At 40.2% G+C, this 11,212-nt stretch overlaps 1 protein-coding gene across 14 annotated transcripts in view; it reads right to left on the bottom strand.

Annotated features, from left to right (window-relative positions):
• PCDH9 (protocadherin 9) overlaps positions 1-11,044 on the bottom strand; it is a 680,196-nt gene extending 669,152 nt beyond the window's left edge. For all 14 annotated transcript variants that reach the window (XM_050331418.1, XM_050331420.1, XM_050331419.1 and 11 more), the window contains exons 1-2: positions 10,445-11,044; positions 6,092-9,261 (exon numbers count right to left, since the gene is read on the bottom strand). In XM_050331418.1, the coding sequence (XP_050187375.1) occupies positions 6,092-9,127 (3,036 nt within the window). In that variant the 5' untranslated portion in view covers positions 9,128-9,261; positions 10,445-11,044. The remainder of the gene's footprint in view (positions 1-6,091; positions 9,262-10,444) is intronic.
• Between the last annotated feature and the right edge of the window lie 168 nt (positions 11,045-11,212).

The raw sequence follows: 11,212 nt of genomic DNA, 5'->3' as shown, positions 1-11,212 counted from the left end.
GGGGATAAATCACTTTACATACATTGTGCCACACACTGAAAAGACAAAGCAATAATAAAAGTGGGAAAAAAAAGTAAGGATTGTCTGTAGGTTAGGTTTTTATTCAGTGAAGACATGAACATTACAGAATGCATGTAAGATGTTGTACTTGAGTAGCAACTAAGAAAACTTAAGAGTATAGATTTTTCCAGACCACCAAGGTGTTCTGTGGAAGAAGTGAAACCAAAAACTCAGATATCATCTGTAATTTCTGTTAGATCTTTCACAACACTCTATGTACATTTTGTCAGTTACTTACTATATGTTTTGTGCAATTAAATGGTAAAGTAAAAAGATACAGCATCTCCTGAAATAAGTGAACCTTCAACTCAGCTATTCCGGAACAGAAGTTGCCTAAAGGAGGATCAGTCCATTAGGCACTATGTATCTGGCCCTTGGACTGTATATATCTAGGTAAACAGTTCTATGGCAAAAATAAGAATACTAGAACTGATGAAGCAGTATTACTCAGGACCTCAAACCTTCACTTCAAACAGGCACACTGCACCGATAAGGAGTTGCTGAATGTAAATGGGTCACAGTTTTCATATCTTTAACATCTGTCATTTATACTCAAGAAAGCACATCAGGGGCAAGAAAATTAATTCCCCAATTGCTGTCAACCATGTTAGGGAACAGCAATAAACAGCTTACTGTAAGCCTCTAGCTACAATAAAATTGCTGTCAATAAAGTGTGGCTGATATGGTTTTGCTGTGCTAGGAGAGATTCTTTGGAAGTGAGAATCTGAAATGGAAACTAAAAAGATCCTCCCTTGTTCTTACACACAAAAGAACATTATCACAAAATTCCAAGAGTATTAAACTCTCAAGATCCAGTTTTCACTCACATGCGTGACACAAATTTCTTAGCATATGTGAAACTCTGGCTTGGGACACATGAAACTTCAGTGATTCTGATAAAAATCTTTTGCATGGGAAATGTTTAAAGATAAATGAAGCTTCCTAAGCTTTTACTGTCTCTATCTGTATACAGATAGAAACAAAATGTTCCTACTCGAGTTTAGCATGTCTACATTCACTACTGAAAATGGTATTATAGCTTAGGGTTATATTCAGATTCCCATTATAACCCCCAGTTTTCACATGCTCTTAACTTTCTAAAAAATTTTTCTTTTCAGTTGAAATTTTCCATGCTTGGTCTCAGCTCAAAGATGAATTTCTTTAGACAGTTGAGCAAAATCTGTTAACCTATTTTTCAGTTATACAACAATAGAAAAAAATACACGGTACATTTTCACAATTTCTGATATTTTAGTGTAAATATATAAATATACAGAAATAGAAACCAATTAAATTTTACATGCAGGACACTTTTCCAGGTGACTATTCCTCTCTCAAGACCAATATCCATGCTAACACATAAACCAACTTAAGCATACAAAATCAAAACCAGAATTAATTTTTTTATTTATACTAAGAGGTAAAACAAGGCCACTAAAAATAATACTGCACACAGAATTGTGGAATGCTATGGTTACAGAATTTTAATATTTGCAGGTGACGTAAGCTCTGCACTGCTGTTCCAATGCAGATTTCCATCAACTTATGCACCTTGAAATTGCCAGTCTCAGCGTATCAAATTAGGAGTCATTAATGTTTTCAGCTTTTCTTTTCTCTTACATAAACCTAAACTTACAAATTTAAAAACTCCAGAGTAAGAACATTAATTACATTTTCCACATAAAGCTTAAGTTATGTGCATTGATCAGTGGGATCCTGGTTACTTGTTCCTTGATCAGGCAAAAAGTCCATTGACTGAAAAAGGAGTAAAGCAACCTTCACAGAGTTTATGTTACTGACTTTAAGATTAAAAATATATTTTAATATGGAATGCATTTAATGTGTCAGTCAAGCCCCAAATCCTTAATTTCTGCCATTAGATCACAGAAATAAATGGACAGTGTTAACATATATTTAGCTTTCCTGAATCTACTAGAACTGTGCACATTTCCAAAATTTATAAATTATCACCTTGATTCAGAAAAGTGCTTATAGTGTGCTTACAGCTGTCTTTCTTGAAGACAACATCTGAAGTCATTTGGACTTTTAAAGAACTACTTCAGTCCCACCACTTTAAATGAAAGTTAAGCACACACCTAAATCCTATTTGATTAGGAATGAAGACTGAAGGTTTTGCCCATAACCCATACTGATACATATTTTTAAACCTGTGTTATTTGTCACTGCTGTGCTTTAAATCTGATTAAATGAAGTTGTTATAATTTAAAATTGGGATAACCACAGTAAATTTGCCCTAATTTCTTTTCTTATTTAATCTATTGTTAATCTAATGACATTGAGTAGGAGTTTTTGTCTGTTTATTTGCTTTTCAAAAGAAGTCTTTCATACAGAAGAATACATGTCGTCTTCTTCTGTATTTCTGTATAGCTTTTTGGTGTAATGACTTAGTAATTTGAAGTGCATTTTAAAGTTCAATCAAATACTGAAAAGAACACTGATTGGGAAGCCTGCATAGATTTCAGTATTCTTTATGAGTCATAACACTCATTTTGGAAGCTTAGCTATATGAGCTGGTGGTATGCAACATCCTTTCCATACTCCTAATTACGTGAATTAGCATTTAGAACAATCCCAAGTTCAAGTATTCAAAAATGCTCCTTTCAGAGCATCCACCAGGTTTACTGCAAGATAGGCACTTGAAGGAGGCTTTGGTTTTTATACTGGGTAGTTGTGAAACGTCAGTCTGTACAATTCAAAGTTACATATGAAGACTTAACCACAGAATTTCCACTAAATGTACTGATGTTTGCACAGAAAATGCCACCAAAAAAAAAAAAAAAAAAAAAAAAAAGGCACCTAAGAGGTTTTTATTGAACAATATATTTTTTAATTCTAAAAGTTTTTTGACTTAGGACGCAGTTCTAACAGATTTCTGGGGCCAAAGTCCCATCAAAAGTAACAGGATTTTGCTTGAATCAAGTCCAAGTGCGGACTTAGGTTTTACCTCTCTATTAATATTAATATATCTGCAAGATATATTGCATGTATATTCACCTTGGACTGAAAAAAAAAATGTAAGTAAAAATGGAGAATGCTAGTATTTCTTAGATATGTATTAAACCAGTATTTCATGTTTTCCTACTATAACATCCTCCACAACAATTCTTGCACTCTTTGCAAAGCACATCAAGACAATTTTCTGAATATATGTGTAATTAAACACAACTAACATTAGATACAGAGAAATTAGTTACGTTAAACCAGAAGAAAACAGTACAGTGGCACAGAACTACATGTTGCTTCCTAAAGAAATTTTAAAAATGTTTTTCAGACACTGTGGCATTAGCATACACTACTATCCATTAAGATTTTAAGTCTGAATACTTTGCTTAAAGGCCATAGTCTATCACAAATCTAAAAAAAAAAAAAACCACCTATGAAGGTATATTTAACTCCTGTGCCAACGAATATTAGCTAAGATGCATCCTAATTTCAGGAATTACAGACAGAAAAGACACAAATACTATTGATGATTACTACTATTGCTGACTATACTCCTCCAGCCAAAACTGAAAAGGAAGCATGAAAAGGTTATGTCCTGTAACACTCATCATTGGGAGAAAAAAAAAAAAAAAAAGACACTATCTCTTTTCTTACATAATAAAAATACAGAAGCTCAGTTTAGATAACTGTCTACCTAAGACTTATATTTTTAGTTACATATAATAATACGGATTTTGCAGGAAACAATGCAAATCATATCTGCTGACTTCAAAAATTATTCACTAAGACCTCAGTGAAATGTGAATCAGATCCATATACAGGTATACTGACTGATATTGTTATTATTATTATTAAATGGACACCAGTGTATTTAATGTAATGAACACAGATAACTGTGGAAATATTGCCAATAGTTTTTGTTTGGGTGTGGGGTTTTTTTCCCCTTTATGTTCAATTTCACTGTCCAGAGTTTATATATTCAGTCAGGTAAATAATTTTTGGGGTCTTAACTGCCTCTAGATACTATGGAGGGTTAAGTCTAACATTCCCAATAGAATTTGGAAAGCTAATTTAAGCTAAATCAAAATCATTGCAGAACAGAAAAGGAATTTGTGGTTTGGGGGTGTTATATTTTGTAACTAAAACTGGGGAGAAAACTTCAGCTGAGTAACCACAGATTACACAGAGCTCTTCTATAAATTTGTTGGGATTTTTAAAAATCAGTTCTTTTTTAACTTAAGCTGACAGTATGAGTATGGTGCTGTGTAAGAGCCTGAAGATGTCTTGAGGAGTATACCCTTCTATAAAGTCCTTTAGAAAGACTAAGGTTTTGTGAGATTCTTCTGTGGTGTTTTCAGTGTGTCTTTGTAAGTATGAGTTGGTTTAGAGCAGTTACTTTAATAGAACTGTCTCAAAAGCGCTTGTTTTACTCTTAGCATCTTGTTAGTGTGACACCTTACAGAAACCCAAAGTCAAGACATAGTCCTGGGAACGTCACATTCATCTCAGATAAGGCTAATGCAACAGCAAGAGGATGACTTTACCTAAACTTGGCTATTGTCAAAATCTTTTTGCAAAGACAACCCTAAACGTGTCTCACTTGATTCCCAAGGATTCACATCCCTACTAAATTCAGACAAAACACTATCACTTGGAGGGTACAGCGCCCGCAAGGAACACGGACGCGACTCCCCAGCAACCGACCGAGTCTCTGCGGCGAAAGCGGAGCACGGAGGAAGCCGCCTTGCAAAGACGCAAACTTAACTACTGACCGCTCCAGTGCAACTACCATTAAATAAAAGGTTCTTTGGCTGGAATATCAGCTCGATCCTTCCCTCCCACCCCACCCCCCCCACATCTTCTCCCCCACCCCCCAGCCCCAGCCCCCTGTTCCTCCCCCAGCTACTGCAGGGCTGGCGCGGAGCCAGCGCGGGCCGCGCGGTGCCTCAGCGCCATCTACGGGCGGCGCGGCCGCTCCCGCGGCGGCCGCAGACAAGCACCCATAAAATAAATTAGACAGCACCGCGTTTAAATCTTTATTAGCAAGGAATTATTAGACCTAAGGAAAAAAAACAAAAAACAAACAACTAATGCTGGATTTGGTTGAAATATGAGTCTCTCAGCCTCCTAATCCCTCTTCATATGGCGTGTTTCACAATTTAAAATGAGCTATGACAGATCGCTTATGCATTACTAAGATGAGAAAATATTAACAATGGACTGACTTTTTTTTTTTCCCCTGCATAATTCAGATGTATTCAGAGAAAGCATTCCTTTCAAAAGTATGTTTTGTCCATTTTTTAAAATACGCAGCAAACTGCCTATGCAATACCAACTTTCATCTATTACAACAAAAGCATGTTGAACTCAAACAGAGGAAGACTTCTGTATGGCTTAGTTATATCCTACCAATAAACCACGTGCTTCACTGATGCAGTAGCTTGGAAATTTGGCTGCATTTGTTAGGGAAACAAATTCACCAATTCACCCCTTTATTAACACTAACTTATCAAGGTTCCAAATCAGCTTGAACTGTAAAAGAAACTCAAGCCAACTCACTTCGAAATTTCAAACAGAATGTACATATCCCTTCAATCTTGAAACAGTCAAATATTCTCACTGAAATTTAGCATATAAGGGAAACAGTTCTTCCATAACTTTTACATTTGGACAGTCAAGTACTGGGGAGAAAAAAAAAAGTTGGTTTTCAGTGTTGTTTATGCACATGTATGTGCATATGCAGAGAGGCATAACATATTGTTAACGATAACTATTCTTCAAAACCCAAAGTATCAGATGCATTTTGCAAACACATGGTTAAGCCCCAGGCAAATGATAAAGGGGTCAAGGGTTTTTTTGTTAATTTGTTCTTGTTTTGGTGTTTTGATTTTGTTGGTTGTGGTTTTTCTGTTGGTGGTTTTTTGGTTTTTTTTTGTTCCCCCCATAATGTTAACTAAATTAAATTAGACTGAAACAAAAAACACCTCACAACACAGTGGCACTTTTAATACTGGTTGATCGGGCACTTGTATGCAGTACTTATAGACCAGTAAAAGTGCTCGTTTACCTGTCTGGTGTGTAAGGGGCCCTTTGTCTTGAAGCCTCCTTGGGAACTGCACTCTGAGGCACTGAAGTGATCTGAACTAGTGGAAGAGCGTTTGGAAAGGGTGTCACAACCACCAACAAAGGTGTTGTCCAACGGGAGTTCCTGAATCACATGGTGCTTTTTCACTGAAACTGGAGTGTCAGGTTTGAGATGAAAAGCAGATTGCGGAGAGGCAGATTTGTAATGCTTGGCAAGATCAGGACTGTTAGGCTTAAAGGTTGTTGGTGGTGCTGTGCCCCAATCAAATCTTCCTATACTTTGCTCCTCCAGCTCTGCTGGAAGGCTTATTGTCCCGTTGATAGGTTCATGAACTGCATCATCAGGTTTGGACTCCTCAATGGTCACAAAGTTCAAAAGAGAGCTCTTTGGAGATTTCCTTTTCTTCCTTTTCTTTTTCTTGTTTTGCTTGTTCTCCTGATTGGGAGACATCCACTCAGCACCTTGCTTGCTCCTCTGGGCAGCTTTGAATCTGGATGCATGTCGACATCGAACAAGAACTGTGACAAATATCACCACTATGACAACCATGGCACCTGCCACAATAGCAATCATGATCGTGAGATAGTCCTCGTTTTGGTAGGGTTGGCTGCTGTCCCCTATGTTCCGATCCAGGGGTGTTTCCATAGTCCTGCGTATCAAGTCATAAATATAAGAGGCATTTCCAGCAGTATCATTTACATACAGAAATACAAGCACAAGAGTATGCAGGGATTTGGGATAACCCAAATCACTTATGTTGACAACTAGGCGATGCAGCCCCACATCATTAGGAGTTGGTTTTTCTTCCAGGGTGATATTACCTGTCACTGGATCAATCCGAAACAAACCCTTGTTATTGCCGCTTACAATTGTGTACTTCAGCTCAGCGTTCATGCCAGTGTCTATATCCACAGCGAAGACTTCGGCTACCACCGATCCTGGAATCGCTGAGAGTGGCACTAGCTTAAAAGAAGTATTAGAAGGTGGGTAGATGACAACGGGGCTATTATCATTAACATCCATCACATTTATGGTTACTTTTGCTGTAGAAGAGCGAGGAGGTTGCCCTCCATCCACTGCTTTAACATCAAAGGTGTAAGAGCTCTGCTGTTCTCGATCAAAGGAAACATTGGACTTTATAACTCCAGAGTACGGATCCAGCACAAAGTTTTCATTGTCATTCAGGATGGAAAGGGTCACTGCTTTATTTTCCCCAGCATCCGCATCAGTCACTGTGATCACCCCCACTGTGCTATACTTTGGCAAGTTCTCTGATACGAAAAACTGGAAATGATTATGAGTAAATTTGGGACTGTTGTCATTTTCGTCCAACACGGTAACAATTACAGCTGCTTGACTCTGCAAAGGAGGGGTGCCGTTGTCTCGGGCTGTAACAGTGAAAATGAAACGCTCCTGCTCTTCTCTGTCAAAAACTCTGGAGGCTGTCAAAACTCCTGTCTTTCGATCCAGATCAAAAAAGGAGGCATTAGGACCAAGCTGATAAACAATGTCTGCATTTTTCCCACTGTCTTCATCTGTGGCACTAATAGTTGTTAAGTATAGACCACGCCGGTTGTTTTCAGAAACTGACAGCTCAATTACAGGCTGGCTGAAAATCGGAGGGTTGTCATTTTCATCCTCCAGCTTAACTCTTACCAGGGCAGTCTGGTTCAAACTGGGCTTGCCAGAATCAGAAGCCACAATTTTAAAGCTGAATTCTTTGGTGCCCTCATAGTCCAACAAAGAAGAGGTCTCTAACAAGTACTGGTTGTCGTAAACTGCTTTCAGGTGGAAGGGGACCTCTCTCTCAATGAAACAGATCACTTTGCCATTCACATCAGTGTCCTTATCTGAAACTGTAATAAGGGCAATCTTTGTATTGATGGGATCTTTCTCAGATAAGTACACTGTGCCATTGATGGGACTTATTATGTACCTGAGGTCTATGTTAGGAGGGTTATCGTTTACATCAGTGACATTGATGGTGACAGTTGCTCGGGCTGGTGTAGAGCTACCATCACTAGCCAGCACTGTCACTTTGTGAATAGCAGTCTCTTCTCGATCTAGGGACCTCTGAACTGTAATCAGCCCTGTGGTGTTGTTTAAAGCAAAAAATCTTTTGGTTGCAGGGGCAACTTGGGCACCAAAAATATATCTGATTTCTGCATTGCTTCCTATATCTGCATCTGTAGCATGAAGCTGAATTACAGAGGTGCCTACAGGGGCATTCTCTGGTATATGAACCTCTACTTGACTTTCTTTAAACACTGGCCTGTTATCATTGACATCACTTACTGTGACTTGCAGGATAGCTGTGCTGGATTTCTGGGGGGTACCTCCATCCTCCACTTTGATTTTCATCACGTAGGTGTCCTTTTGCTCTCTGTCCAAGTTCTGCTGCACAATCAGCTGAGGCCATTTCTCTCCTTCTGGAGTTTCTACAATATCCAGTCCAAAGACACTCTGCCCGTTTAACAACTCATAGTGCTGCACACCGTTGAAACCTGTGTCAGGATCTGTTGCTGATGGGATTGGAAAGCGACTGTTGATCAGAGTGTTTTCTGGGATGGAGATATTTATGACGGGGGATGGAAACATAGGTGCATTGTCATTAGTATCCTTTACAATGATTTTTATTTTAATCAGCCTAAAAAAGTCATTAGGGAGAATCACCACTTCAAGTTCAAAGAAACACTCATTTTCTTCTGCATAGGAAGCTCCAGCACAGAGTTTTTCTCTGTCTATTCTGTTAGACGTTGTAAAGATCTCCCCCGTGTTACTGGACACTTTGACCAGAGGTGCATCCCCCGCTTTAGACACCAGTCTGTAGACAAGGCTGGCAGTGGTCCCTGTGGCAGCATTGATATGAGAAATGTTCAGGTCCTTTGGTATGTTCCCTATGGGTACATTTTCAGGCAGCTCCTCTCTAATAGTGTAAATAAGTTCTTGAGCTAGAGAAGAATCCAGCCTTAAACAGGCAATCAGAGCAGCCAACAGGTAAAAATCCCTCAGGTCCATGATAATGTTTTTATTCTCTTTTCACGGATTTTAGGACTTAAAGGTTTCCAGAGCGGAATGATGAGTGATTTGCAAGAGGAGGCATGCATGGACTGCAGGATGCATTACATCTCATTTCTTATTTGGAGACATCACTGTCAACACAACCACACAGAACAGCATTATTGGTTTTTTTAGGCATGATAAATCCACAATCTCCAACTACTACTTGTTTTTGCAATGCACGCTTCCAGCAGTACATTTTCCTACTGCTGCCTTTTACAAGCAACCGTCTGGACAAATGCACCAATATCCCATCAGCTGCATTTGCACAGAGCATGAATGAAAATAACTACCATTTCGACACGTACTTTCTGAATAATTTCTCTGTACACCGTGTAATCCGTAAGGTGCGTTCCCCCTCTACCCTCCTCCACCCAGTCATTTGGTGCAAGTAGAAAACCTTCCCGGACTACTTCTGGATTCCAACTGCTGTGTCAGCTGCCAAATGTAATTTGTTGTTTGCTTCCATACATAATTTTTAGCTCTTGCTAACCACATTTTTCTCTGTGCCCTGTGTCTTGCATCCCCCTCCAAAGCCATCGTACTGGGAAATAACCACCCGGACATGCTGCTGCTGCTGCAGCAGTCGACACTGGCTACTTCACATCCCTGTTAACTGATGAGACAATAACAGGACTTAGTTTCTTACGCTCTCAGCTCAGTGTTTCCTCTCCAGATGTCGGATACTTCTCCTGTTTAATAACCGAAACTTTGTTTGTTTTTAAACAATCTAAATCAGGAGGCTGGAAATTCCAAATGCAACCTAGGGGCAGGAAGCATGTTTACGGCTGGGGGGGGGGGCGGGTAGGGGAATATACATTTTCTGACGACATGAGGAGGAAAAAAGGTGTAGCCTTTCCCCATTGACACCGATCTCCCTTCAGGATAATGTTAGCAGCTGCCACACATAAATACTGCAGACTAATAATGCAGGTGGAAAAAAAAAAAAAGCGACGGACAGACTTCTGTTTGCATGCACTGCTAACCGCGAATTACCGGGGTGCAAAGCTGCCGGCACCTACAGTTTGACGGAACTGGGCAGTCCCTGAGCACTAATCTCATCTGCATTAAGCTGCACGGGAACTGATGCCCGTGATTACTTCCAGCAGAGTAATGCAGGTAGGGATGCAGAGACAGCGACTAGGTGAGCCTTTGCCACCACCATCAACTGAATCCCAAACACTGATTCTTTCCTAGATAAATATACTGCGTGTTGGCTTTTTGTTTTTTCTTTAAAGGTAATGTATCCCAGTGTAAAGGTAACTTTGCACTTACGTTAGTTGTCTACCTTTGACGATCTGCTGCAGCTAAGCAATGATCTGTTCCAGCAGATACAGCACAATGCATCTGGTAAACCACCAGTTTTGGAGAAATCAGCAGCAGCCAAACGCTTCGTCCTCGAGATATGTGTTGCTTCGGGGTGGCAAATTAGCAACTCCAGGGAACAAATTCACAGTTCTGTCGTTAGTCATCCTCTCCACGTTTCATTCCTATGAAGCGGTGATCCTTTGGGTGTCTAACGGGCACGCAACAACCCAAACAAACAGCAAGAGAAAAATCCGGTGCACTTCTTAAAGGGGGGGTATTTTCCACTCTGCACTGCACACCATTCCCATCCCTCTCTCGGCAGACGAGAGGCAGCTACATGAAGTCTGCAACTTCTGACTGGAAATGGCAAGAGTTGGTCTGGCGGTGCTTCTCTTCTCCCTCTTTAGCTCTGGGGTGACAGTTGCCCATTAAAAAAAAAAAAAAAATTAAAAAAAAAATCCTAATAGGTTATTGCTTTAGTGACGGGAGGAAGCGGCGGCGCTTTCCCTTTTCCCTCCCTTCTTCCCTCCCTCCCAGCCTCTCTCCTTCACAAACGCTCTCTCTTTCTCCTTCTCTCTCTCTCTCTGAACTGAAATTCTTGATATAACTCTCAATAAGCCCAGAGGGAGGGTGGGAGCGGTGCGAGGCCACCCCTCCCGCTGCTCCGCATTGGCCCGCGCCGGCGGGGGCGGTGGCGGCGGAGGCGGCCCCGGCATTGGCCGCCGGGCACGTCGC

Source organism: Myiozetetes cayanensis, unplaced genomic scaffold, assembly GCF_022539395.1.
Source record: "Myiozetetes cayanensis isolate MyiCay16 unplaced genomic scaffold, myiCay2020 scf5-8, whole genome shotgun sequence".
Lineage (NCBI taxonomy): Eukaryota > Metazoa > Chordata > Aves > Passeriformes > Tyrannidae > Myiozetetes > Myiozetetes cayanensis.
Note: the sequence above shows the minus strand (reverse complement) of the source record. Positions and strands in the feature narration are given on the sequence as shown.